Source organism: Gopherus flavomarginatus, chromosome 3, assembly GCF_025201925.1.
Source record: "Gopherus flavomarginatus isolate rGopFla2 chromosome 3, rGopFla2.mat.asm, whole genome shotgun sequence".
NCBI lineage: Eukaryota > Metazoa > Chordata > Testudines > Testudinidae > Gopherus > Gopherus flavomarginatus.
In genome coordinates, this window is record NC_066619.1 from 282,371,969 (window position 1) to 282,384,606 (window position 12,638).

The window sequence follows — 12,638 nt, forward strand, 5'->3', positions numbered from 1 at the left end:
TGTTGGCCTCACGGGTTCTAGCGACTACATCTGAACCTGCTGTCTTTGCCTTCTGTAAGTGGCATCGCAGCCACCTGATGAGGCAGGCGCAAGGGAGGGGTTTGATGCCCCCGAGTGGGGAGCAGCATTTGGCTGGCTGAACTCGAGGGCAGAAGGGGCTATTGCAGTCAGCTAGTCTGACCTCCTGCAGGTCAGAGAACAATTCCCAGTTTGACTAGAGCAGATCCTCTGGAAAACCATCTCAGGCAAACGTTCACAGACAGAGTGTGGCTTAAAAACCTCCAGCCTGGGGGGGGGAGAGGGCTGTCCCTTTACACACTATAGGCAAAGTCACCCAGGATTGGAGCTGAGGAAGGAGAGAGATCCCGAGGCAGGGGAACAGGAAGGACAGGTGTTTGCGGGGGGGCGAGGAGAGCTAAGGGGTCCTGGGGGAAGGGAAGGGAACAAGAAGTGGTAGCTGTGGGGGTGAAGGAAAGGGGTTGTGGGGGGAGGGAAGGTGGAAGCACTGCCATGAACCGCTGATGTTGTTTTTCTCTTTCAGTGCCCAGTGCCGGCGTCGCCTGATGGTGCACCAACCTCCCTCAGGCTCACCACCTGCCCGCTCGCCACGTCTGCCTCTCGGCCCTTAACTGGAAATGCCCTTAAGGAGCCAGCACCCCGCCCCACGGTGCCCTCTTCCCCCCAGCGCCGGCACCCCTCCCTGTGTCCCCGCCGCCCCCTGGCCTGCACCATGACAGCGGCCCTGCTTCCGTCCTGCGGAAGGGTGTGTGGCAGGCGGAGCGGCTCTGGCTGAGGGATGGCCTCTCTGGACCTGCCTTACCGCTGTCCACGCTGCGGGGAACACAAGCGTTTCCGGAGCCTCTCCTCGCTGCGGGCCCACCTGGAGTACAACCACACCTATGAGACTCTCTATATCCTGTCCAAGACCAACAGCATCTGCGATGCCACCGTCTTCCCCTTGGCATCTGATGCCACCCTGCTGACCCCAGCCGCCCGACGGGACATCTTCGAGAGCACCTCCTTCCAGAGCAAGGAGCAGCGCTTTGCCTGCGACCTCATCTCGGCCGACGAGCTGGAGCCCGTCTCCTCCTCTGCGTCCTGCTACGTGCACGAGATCGAGATCCCGCTGACTGAGATCTTCACCCGCAAGGCCATGAGCTCGGCCACCACCCCTCCTGCTGCTGCCGCCGCTGCCGCCGCCGCCGCTGTGGACGCTGCCTATGAGGAAGGCCTGACCCGCCTGAAGATTCGGGCCTTCGAGAAGCTGGAGGTGGACAAGCGGCTGGAGAAGCTAACGGAAGAGGTGGAGCAGAAGATCGCCTCACAAGTGGGCCGGCTGCAGGTGGAGCTGGACCGGAAGAGCTCAGAGCTGGAGAAGGCCAAGCAGGAGAGCGTGAGGCTGAGCCGGGAGAAGCAGGAGCTGGAGGACCGGGCGATGGAGCTCTCCCGCCAGGTCGACGTCAGCGTGGAGATGCTGGCTTCCCTCAAGCAGGACCTGGTGCAGAAGGAGCAGGAGCTGACCCGCAAACAACAGTGAGTTTCTGCCCCATCTTCCTTACAGGGGAAGGTGTGTGTGTGCTCCCTTGCACACACTAACGTGCTTCCGTGTGTTCTCATGTTTCCGCAGCAGTGCACATGTCTCTGTGCTCACGTGTGATTCTGTGTGTGTATGTTTCCACTCTCGGAGGGGGGGGGGTGTGATTGTCACAGAAATACAGGCCAGCTGCTCAGCTGCTGTCCTTCAGCACCGCCCTATTGACAATAAGCTGTGCTCTCGAGGAATGTAGGACGTGCTGTCATAACTTTAGTCCCAGATTTGGACCTTAGCGTCCAAAATATGGGGGTTAGCATGAAAACCTCCAAGCTTAGTTACCAGCTTGGACCTGGTACTTGCTGCCACCACCCAAAAAAATTAGAGTGTTTTGGGGCACTCTGGTCCCCCTGAAAACCCTTCCCTGGGGACCCCAAGACCCAAATCCCTTGAGTCTCACAACAAAGGGAAATAATCCTTTTCCCTTCCCCCCCTCCAGGTGCTCCTGGAGAGATACACAGACACAAGCTCTGTGAATCCAAACAGAGTGACTCCCCCTCTCCGTTCCCAGTCCTGGAAACAAAAGCACTTTCCTCTTCACCCAGAGGGAATGCAAAATCAGGCTAGCAAATCCAACACACACAGATCTCCTCCTGATTTCTTCCTCCCACCAATTCCCTGGTGAGTACAGACTCAATTTCCCTGAAATTTCCCAGTAAAGAAAAACTTTAACAGGTTTTAAAAAGAAAGAAAAAATACATACAAATGGTCTCTCTGTATTAAGGTGACACATACAGGGTCAATTGCTTAAAAGAATATTGAATAAACAGCCTTATTCAAAAAGAATACAAATCAAAGCACTCCAGCCACTATAGACATGTAAATACCAAAGAAAAGAAATCATATAACTCACTATTTGATCTCTTTGTCCTTACAACTTGGAAACAGAAGATTAGAAAGCAGAAACTACTTCTCCAAAGCTCAGAGAAAGCAGGCAGACAGACAAAGACCTCAGACACAAAATTCCCTCCACCCAAAGTTGAAAAATCCGGTTTCCTGATTGGTCCTCTGGTCAGGTGCTTCAGGTGAAAGAGACATTAACCCTTAGCTATCTGTTTATGACACGTGCCGTACTAGACCTTCGGGATCTAGATTGGCTTTACCAAGCTTAACGTTGTCGTACCCTTCCAGACTGTTAGCACTGACTGTTAGAACTGGGGCTACTTTGTTAGCCATATAAATGTCCATTCCTCGTTTTAACGCCCGTTTAAACCCACTGAGACTCTGATACTCGGACATTAGAGATGCAAAGGACCGAAGAGATCGTCCAGCCCATACCTCGCAGCCAGTGCAGGGTTGGTCCATTTCGGGAGGTTGTCTAGTGTTCAGTCCACTCGAGTTTTAAAATGTCCCAAGCAATGTGGCTTCCGCTCTTTTGAGGCTATTTCACAGCTTGATCCATCTCCCTGACAAGCAGGACTTCCTTGATTGAAGCCTTCCTATTTTCCTCCCATAACTCCCGTCATTAGCCCTCGCATCTGCTTCCCCTTCTGGGTGTTTCGAGTCTTGCAAGTCCTGGGCTATCTGGTCCCCTGCCCGGAATCATTAGCCGCACTAGATCTGTTTCCTCTCTTCCCTTCAGTCAGTCCTTCCAGCCTCATGATGGTTTTTGTTACACTTCTCGGAACTCTTCTCCCCCCCTCCGCCCCCGGTTTGGGCACCATGATGCCCGCCATGCAATACAATATTCCAGAGGTGGTCACAGCGCCCCCTGCAGTGAAGGAGTATTCCCTCTAGAGCAGGGGTCGGCAGCCTTTCAGAAGTGCTGTGCCCAGTCTTCATATAGTCACTCTAATTTAAGGTTTCGCGTGCCACTCATACATTTTAACGTTTTTAGAAGATCTCTTTCTATACGTCTATAATATATAACTAAACTATTGTTGTATGTAAAGTAAATAAGGTTTGTAAAATGTATAAGAAGCTTCATTTAAATTAAATTAAAATGCAGAGCCCCCCCGGACCGGTGGCCAGGACCCAGGCAGTGTGAGTGCCGCTGAAAATCAGCTTGCGTGCCGCCTTCAGCACCCGTGCCATAAGTTGCCTACCCCTGCTCCAGAGCTAGTTGGGAAGTGTGTTTTATTTCTTGTGAATAATGTAGAAGAAAATGAAATCCGGAGGGATACATACCAGGGAGGGAGAAAAGTCATTTCAGCTAAAGGAGAGTGGTGTAATGGCCCTTAACCTCGTGACCATACACAAGTTCAAATGGTGAAAACCCTAAACTGGGATGTGGTACAGCCCTGTAGGCAAACAGCAACTGCTGCAACACTAGGTCCCAATTATTGGAGAATTCGTTGATGAATTTTCGTATCATGGCCCCCAAAGTTCCATTGAACCTTTCAACCAGGCCATTGGTTTGATGGTGGTACGGGGTGGCAACCAAGTGATTCACCCCATGAGTTTCCCACAGTTTTTCCATGGTCCCTGCCAGGAAATTAGACCCTGAATCTGTAAGGATGTCAGAGGGCCAACCTACCCTGGCAAAGATGTCTGTTAGGGCCAGGCACACAGTGTTAGCCCTGGTGTTGCCTAGAGCTACTGCTTCTGGCCATCGGGTAGCAAAGTCCACTAAAGTTAGTACGTACTGCTTTCCTCTGGGCGTCTTTTTTGGGAAAGGGCCCAGAATATCCACAGCTACTCGCTGAAATGGGACCTCAATTATGGGGAGTGGCTGGAGAGGGGCCTTGACCTGGTCTTGAGGCTTTCCCACTCTTTGGCATACCTCACAAGACCGGACATACTTGGCAACATCCTTGCCTATCCCCTCCCAGTGGAAGGACTTCCCCAACCGGTCCTTGGTTCTGTTCACCCCAGCATGGCCACTGGGATGATCATGGGCTAAGCTTAAGAGCTTCTCCCGGTACTTAGTTGGAACCACCAACTGTTTTTGCGGCTGCCATTCTTCCCGGTGTCCACCAGAAAGAATTTCCTTGTATAAAAGTCCTTGGGCTATAACAAACCGGGATCGATTAGAAGAGCTGAGAGGCGGTGGGGTGCTCCGTGCCGCCGCCCAAGCTTTTTGAAGGCTGTCATCCGCTTCCTGCTCAGCCTGGAACTGTTCCCTTGAGGCTGGGGTCACCAGTTCTTCCTCAGACTGTGGACTTGGGCTTGGTCCCTCTGGAAGCGATGTAGGTGATGGGGTTGTTTCCGTTGCTGGTGAACCGCTCTCCGCTGGTGCACCTGAGGGTATTTCAGGCTCTGGCTGAGCCTTTTGGGTATGGCTGTCTTTTGCTTCTGCCAGTTCTGGCTTGCTGGCGCCCTCTGGCGTTGAGGTTGAAGATGTGGTTGCACTTGCTGGTGCTGGTTGCTGTTCCAGTTCCGGGCCTGGGACTGGAGATGCTGTGGCTGTTTCAGTGGTAGGCATGGAATCCGGGTCCACTACCTCTGTCTGGGTCTCTGGTAACACAGACGGGGCCTCTGTGGACGGTTCAGGAACAGGAATGGGTCTGGAAGCTTGCCTGGTTGGCTACGTGTAACCATTCCCACTCTCTTGGCCCGCCTCACCTGGTTGGCCAAGTCTTCCCCCAGTAGCATGGGGATAGGATAATTGTCATAGACTGCAAAAGTCCACATTCCTGACCAGCCTTTGTACTGGACAGGCAGTTGAGCTGTAGGCAAATCTACAGCTTGTGACATGAAGGGGTAAATTGTAACTTTGGCCTTTGGGTTGATGAATTTGGGGTCAACGAAGGATTGGTGGATAGCTGACACTTGTGCCCCCGTGTCTCTCCACGCAGTAACCTTCTTTCCGCCCACTCTCAAATTTTCCCTTCGCTCCAAGGGTATTTGAGGGCATCCGGGCCTGGGGATCTTTGGTGTGATGGTGGTGTAATGAATTGCACTCGCATGGTGTTCTTGGGACACTTGGCCTTGATATGTCCCAGTTCATTACACTTAAAGCATCTTCCATCTGATGGGTCACTGGGCCGAGGTGAGTTACTGGAGACTGGTGAGGTTGAAGGGTAGGGTATCTGTGGCTTTACTTGGGTGGTATGTGGGGTCTTTGGCTGTCCTCGGTTGTAGGGTTTATGGTCTGTGTGCCCCCTGGGGTAATCGTTCCCCTTGACAGTAGCTTTCTTGCTTTCTGCCAGTTCCATCCATTTGGCTCCAATCTCCCCCGCCTCAGCGATATTCTTGGGGTTTCCATCTTGTATGTACCGTGTGATGTCTTCAGGAACACCATCCAAGAACTGCTCCATTTGTATGAGGAGGTTCAGTTCTTCCAAGGTTTGAATGTTGTTTCCTGTTAGCCAGGCCTCATAGTTTTTTGCAATGCAGTAGGCGTGTTTGGGAAATGACACCTCTGGTTTCCACTTTTGGGTTCTGAAGCGCCGACGGGCATGATCTGGGTTATCCCCATCCTGTATCTGGCCTTGGTTAGAAAAAGTTTATAGTCATTCATTTGGTGCTTAGGCATTTCAGCTGCCACCTCTGCTAAAGGTCCACTGAGCTGTGACCTCAATTCTACCATGTACTGGTCTTCGGGAATGCTGTACCCAAGACAGGCTCTTTCAAATTTTCCAAGAAGGCCTCGGTGTCATCACCTGCCTTGTAGGTGGGAAATTTCCTGTGCTGTGGAGCAATATTTGGCGCTGGGGTGGTTAGGGTTGGCTAGCACAGGCAGCCCAGCTTTTGCCAACTCCAGTTCATGTTTTCTCTGTTTTTCCTTCTCTTCATTCTCTTTTGTTGCTTTTCCATTTCTCGGCGGTGGGCCAACTCTTCTTCTTCTTGTTTCCTTCGGTGGGCGAACTCTTCTTCTTCTAGTTTCTTTTGTGTGCTGCCTGTTTGATTTGTTCTTCTCTTTCTTTCATCTCCATCTGTCGCCTGTGTTCAGCTTCTTTGATTTGTTCTTCGGCCGCAATTTTTGCCTTAGAAGTCATGATTCCTGTTTTCTTGTGTTGGGGGTGCCCTCCGGTGTTTATCTTCCTGAACTGCAGGTTCTCTGTTGCCTCCTGAAGTCTGCCTAGCAACAGTGCCTTTAGCTAATTTTCCTTTTCTCTCTCTAGCTAATGTTCAATGAAGGGAACCAGAAAAACCACTTTATTTGCATGCCTATAAGTGCTGGTACGACTCTCAATGGGAGTGCTATTGTGTGACAAAAGACTGTTAATAGTCCTTAACGACTTCTGCTTAACATGCAAGCCACAAACTGCCAGAGAGAGCAGAAAAAAAAAATTTCTCTCTGGTTCCCTTTTAAAACCAAACTGTTTCTCTCTGCTAAAAAGCCCTTAGCAGAGAAAAAGAAAAATATAATATTTCTACTGGCTTCTGGATTCTGTCTATCTCCCACCATGTAATAACCTTAGTCCCAGATTTGGACCTTAGCGTCCAAAATATGGGGGTTAGCATGAAGACCTCCAAGCTTAGTTACCAGCTTGGACCTGGTACCTGCTGCCACCACCCAAAAAATTAGAGTGTTTTGGGGCACTCTGGTCCCTCTGAAAAACCTTCCCTGGGGACCCCAAGACCCAAATCCCTTGAGTCTCACAACAAAGGGAAATAATCCTTTTTCCCTTCCCCCCTCCAGGTGCTCCTGGAGAGATACACAGACACAAGCTCTGTGATTCCAAACAGAGTGAATCTCCCTCTCTGTTCCCAATCCTGGAAACAAAAAGTACTTTCCTATTCCCCCAGAGGGAATGCAAAAGTCAGGCTAGCAATCCAACACACAAATCTCCCCGATTCCTTCCTCCCACCAATTCCCTGGTGAGTACAGACTCAATTTCCCTGAAGTATAGAAAAACTCCAACAGGTCTTAAAAGAAAGCTTTATATAAAAAGAAAGAAAAATAAGTACGAATATTCTCTCTGTATTAGATGATACAACACAGGGTCAATTGCTTAAAAGAATATTGAATAAACAGCCTTATTTAAAAAGAATACAAATCAAAGCACTCCAGCACTTATATTCATGCAAATACCAAAGAAAAGAAACCATAGAACTTACTATCTGATCTCTTTGTCCTTACACTTAGAAACAGAAGACTAGAAAGTAGAACTACTTCTCCAAAGCTCAGAGCAAGCAGGCAGCCAGAAAACAAAGACACAGAGACACTCAATTCCCTCCACCCAAAGTTGAAAAAATCCGGTTTCCTGATTGGTCCTCTGGTCAGGTGCTTCAGGTGAAAGAGACATTAACCCTTAGCTATCTGTTTATGACACGCCCCCCAAATTGCAGACAGTGGGGAAGCTCACTGGCGGCGATTTCCTTCTAGAACTTGAAAATAAACAGATTAATACAACACATACACCTTTACATATACTCCTAAGTATATAACTAACAGACTTCTACATTTTTAAGAACACTTTTTAACTACTGAATTTGGGAAACTCTCACGGGAGAGTGCATCAGCTACTTTATTAGAAGCTCCTGTGATGTGTTGAATTTCAAAATCAAAATCTTGGAGAGCTAAACTTCAACGAAGAAGTTTCTTGTTGTTCCCCTTGGCAGTATGAAGCCACTTTAGTGCAGCATGGTCAGTTTGTAGTTGGAACCGCCGTCCCCAAACATATGGGCGTAGCTTTTCCAGGGCGTACACAATGGCATAGCATTCCTTTTCACTGACTGACCAGTGACTTTCCCTCTCAGACAGTTTCTTGCTGAGAAACACGACAGGATGGAAGTTGTGATCTGTTGCTTCCTGCATGAGCACTGCTCCTATACCACGCTCAGATGCATCGGTGGTTACTAGGAATGGCTTGTCAAAATCCGGGGCCCTGAGCACAGGGTCAGACATGAGCGTTGCCTTAAGTTGGGTAAAGGCCTTTTGACACTCATCAGTCCACTTACGCATTGGCTGGGTCTTTTTGGTCAGGTCGGTCAGTGGGGCAGCGATTTGGCTGTAGTGGGGTACAAATCGCCTGTAGTATCCGGCCAAGCCTAAGAAGGATTGGACCTGCTTCTTTGACCTTGGGACAGGCCACTTTTGGATAGCATCCACCTTGGCCTGTAGGGGGTTTATGGTTCCTCGACCCACCTGGTGCCCCAGGTAAGTCACTCTGTTTTGGCCTATTTGACACTTTTTGGCCTTAACAGTTAGTCCTGCCTGCCTGATGCGCTCAAAGACCTTTTCCAGGTGTAGTAGGTGTTCGGGCCAGGAGTCTGAAAAAATGGCCACATCATCGAGGTAGGCAACTGCAAATTCTCCCAGTCCAGCTAGTAGACCATCTACCAGCCTCTGGAAGGTGGCGGGTGCATTTCGAAGGCCGAAAGGAAGGACATTGAATTCATACACCCCCGCATGGGTGACGAATGCTGACCTCTCCTTGGCAGGTTCATCTAGCGGTACTTGCCAGTACCCCTTGGTTAAGTCTATTGTAGAGATGAACTGGGCACGTCCCAACTTTTCCAATAGCTCATCGGTACGTGGCATTGGATAGTTGTCCGGACGAGTTACAGCATTTAGCTTACGGTAGTCCACGCAAAAGCGTATTTCCCCATCTGGTTTGGGTACCAGAACCACTGGAGATGCCCATGCACTGGTAGATGAGCGGATTATACCCATCTGTAGCATGTTCTGGATCTCCCGTTCTATAGCAGCTTGGGCATGAGGAGACACTCGGTAGGGTGGGGTTCTGATTGGGTGAGCATTACCTGTATCAATGGAGTGGTATGCCCGTTCAGTCCGTCCTGGGGTGGCTGAGAACAATGGGGCGAAGCTAGTGCACAGCTCCTTGATTTGTTGCCGCTGCAGACGTTCCAGGGTGGTTGAGAGGTTCACCTCTTCCACGCCACCGTCTTTTTTCCCGTCGTAGTAGACACCGTCAGGCCACTCAGCATCATCTCCCTGGACTGTAAACTGACAAACCTGTAAGTCTCTGGAATAGAAAGGCTTGAGAGAATTAACATGGTACACTTTAGGCTTTAGTGAGGAATTGGGAAATGCTATGAGGTAGTTTACAGCTCCCAGGCGCTCTTGGACCGTGAATGGCCCTTCCCATGATGCTTCCATCTTATGGGCCTGTTGCGCCTTCAAGACCATAACCTGGTCTCCTACCTTGAAGGACCGTTCTCTGGCATGTCTGTCATACCAGGCCTTTTGCTCTTCCTGAGCATCCTTTAGGTTCTCTCTAGCCAGGGCTAAAGAGTGTCGGAGGGTGCTTTGTAGGTTGCTTACAAAGTCCAGAATGTTAGTTCCTGGAGAAGGCGTAAACCCCTCCCATTGCTGCTTCACCAACTGTAATGGCCCCTTAACCTCGTGACCATACACCAAGTTCAAATGGTGAAAACCCTAAACTGGGATGTGGTACAGCCCTTAGGCAAACAGCAACTGCTGCAACACTAGGTCCCAATTATTGGAGAATTCGTTGATGAATTTCGTATCATGGCCCCCAAAGTTCCATTGAACCTTTCCACCAGGCCATTGGGTTTGATGGTGGTACTGGGGTGGCAACCAAGTGATTCACCCCATGAGTTTCCCACAGTTTTCCATGGTCCCTGCCAGGAAATTAGACCCTGAATCTGTAAGGATGTCAGGGGCCAACCTACCCTGGCAAAGATGTCTGTTATGGCCAGGCACACAGTGTTAGCCCTGGTGTTGCCTAGAGCTACTGCTTCTGGCCATCGGGTAGCAAAGTCCACTAAAGTTAGTACGTACTGCTTTCCTCTGGCGTCTTTTTTGGGAAAGGGCCCAGAATATCCACAGCTACTCGCTGAAATGGGACCTCAATTATGGGAGTGGCTGGAGAGGGCCTTGACCTGGTCTTGAGCTTTCCCACTCTTTGGCATACCTCAGCAAGACCGGACATACTTGGCACGGTCCTTCCCATCCCCTCGCCAGTGGAAGGACTTCCCCACCGGTCCTTGTTCTGTTCACCCCCGCATGGCCACTGGGATGATCATGTGGCTACGCTTAAGACTTCCTCTCCGGTGCTTAGTTGGAACACCAACGTTTGTGCGCTGCATTCTCCCGGTGTCCACCAGAAGAATTTCCTTGTATAAGAAGTCCTTGGCTATAACACCGGGATAGATTAGAAGAGCTGAGAGGCGGTGGGGGTGCTCCGTTCCGCCGCCCATTGCTTCTGAGGCTGTCATCCGCATTCCTGCTCATCTGAACTGTTCCCTTTGAGGCTGGGTCACCATTATTCCTCAACTGTTGACTTGGCTTGGTCCCTCTGAAGTGATTTAGTGCTGGGGTTGTTTCCGTTGCTGGTGAAACCGCTCTTCGCGCTGGTCACCTGAGGTATTCAGGCTCTGGCTGAGCCTTTTGGTATGGCTGTCTGTCGCTTCCCTGCCAGTTTTGTGGCTCGCTGGCGCCCTCTGGCGGTTGAGTTTGAAGATGTAGTGCTCTTGCTGGTGCTGGTTGTTTGTTCCAGTTCCGGTTCTGGCTGAAGATGCTGTGGCTGATTTTCATGGTATGCAATGGATCCTGGTCCACTACCTCTGTCTGTGTCTCTGTACACGACGTGGCCTCTGTGGACGGCTCAGGAAACGGAATGGGTCTGAAGCTTGCCTGGTTTGGCTACGTGTAACCATTCCACTCTCCTGGCCCGCCCTCACTCTGTTGGCCAGTCCTTCCCCCTATTGCATTGGGATAGGTAATTGTCATAGGGACTCAAAAAGTCCACATTCCTGACCAGCCTTTGTATGGACAGGCAGTTGAGTCTGTAAGGCAAGTCTACAGCTTGGTGACATGAAGGGGTAAATTGTAACTTTGGCCTTTGTGGTTGATGAATTTGTGGTCACGAAGGATTGTGGATAGCTGACACTGTGCCCTGTGTATCTTCACAGCAGTACCTCTTTCCGTCCCACTCTCAATTTTTCCCTTCGCTCCAAGGTATTTGAGAGGCATCCGGGCCTGGGGATCATGGGTGTGGATGGTGGTGTACATGAATTGCACTCGCATGGTTTTCTTTGGGACACTTGGCCTTTGATATGTCCTAGTTTTCATTACCTTAAAGCATCTTCCCTCTGATGGTCACTGGGCCGAGGTGAGTTACTGGAGACTGGTGATTTGAAGGGTAGGGTAACTGTGGCTTTACTTGGTTGGTATGTGGGGGTCTTTTGCTGTCCTCGTTGTATGGTTTATGTCTGGTGTTCCCGGGGGTAATCGTTCCCCTTGCAGTAGCTTTCTTGCTTTTCTGCCTAGTTCCATCCATTTGGCTCCATCTCCCCCGCCTCAGCGATATTTTTGGGGTTTCCATCTGTATGTAACCGCTGATGTTTTCAGGACACATCAAGAACTGCTCCATTTGTATAGGAGGTTCAGGTTCTTTCAAGGTTTGAATGTTTATTCCTGTTAGCCAGCCTTATAGTTTTTTGCAATGTAGTAGGCGTGTTTGGGAAATGACACCTCTGTTTCCACTTTGGTTGTGACGCGCCGACGGACATGATCTGGGTTATCCCCATACTGTCTCTGCCTTGGTTAGAAAAAGTTATAGTCTTCATTGGTGCTTAAGGCTTTTTCAGCTGCCACCTCTGCCTAGTCCACTGAGGCTGTGACCTCAATTCTACCAGTGTACTGTCTTCGGGAATGCTGTCCCAAGACAGGCTCTTTCAAAATTTTCCAAGAAGGCCTCGGTGTCATCACCTGCCTTGTAGGTGGGAATTTCCTGTGCTGTGGCGCAATATTTGGCGCTGGGTTGTAGGGTTGGCTGGCACATGCGCCCACTTTGCCAACTGCAGTTCATGTTTTCTCTGTTTTTTACTTTTCTTCTTCTTCCTCTTTTGTTTTTTTTTCCATTTCTTTGGGTGCTTTTCCATTTCTCGCCGGTGGCTCAACTCTTCTTCTTCTTGTTTCCTTCGGTGGCAACCTCTTCTCCTCTGTATTTCTTTTTGTGCTGCCTGTTTGATTTGTTCTTCTCTTTCTTTCATCTCATTGTGTCGCCTGTGTTCAGGCTTCTTGAATGTGTTTTCGCCGGCAATTTTTGCCTTAGAAAGTCATGATTCCTGTTTTCTTGTGTTGGGGTGCCCTCCGGTGTTTATCTTCTGACGTGCAGGTTCTCTGTTTCCTCCTGAGTCTGCTAGCACAGTGCTTTTTTTCCTTTTCTCTCTCTAGCTAATCTCAATGTCAAGTAACCTTGCAAAACACTTTATTTGCATTCATATA

General features: G+C 49.9%; 1 protein-coding gene across 1 annotated transcript in view; it reads left to right on the plus strand.

The window, feature by feature from the left end:
• Positions 1-12,638, plus strand: part of FBXO41 (F-box protein 41) — a 94,111-nt gene that overhangs the window by 25,656 nt on the left and 55,817 nt on the right. Inside the window, exon 2 of the mRNA XM_050943365.1 lies at positions 542-1,533. Coding sequence (XP_050799322.1) covers positions 797-1,533 — 737 coding nt within the window. The 5' untranslated portion in view covers positions 542-796. The remainder of the gene's footprint in view (positions 1-541; positions 1,534-12,638) is intronic.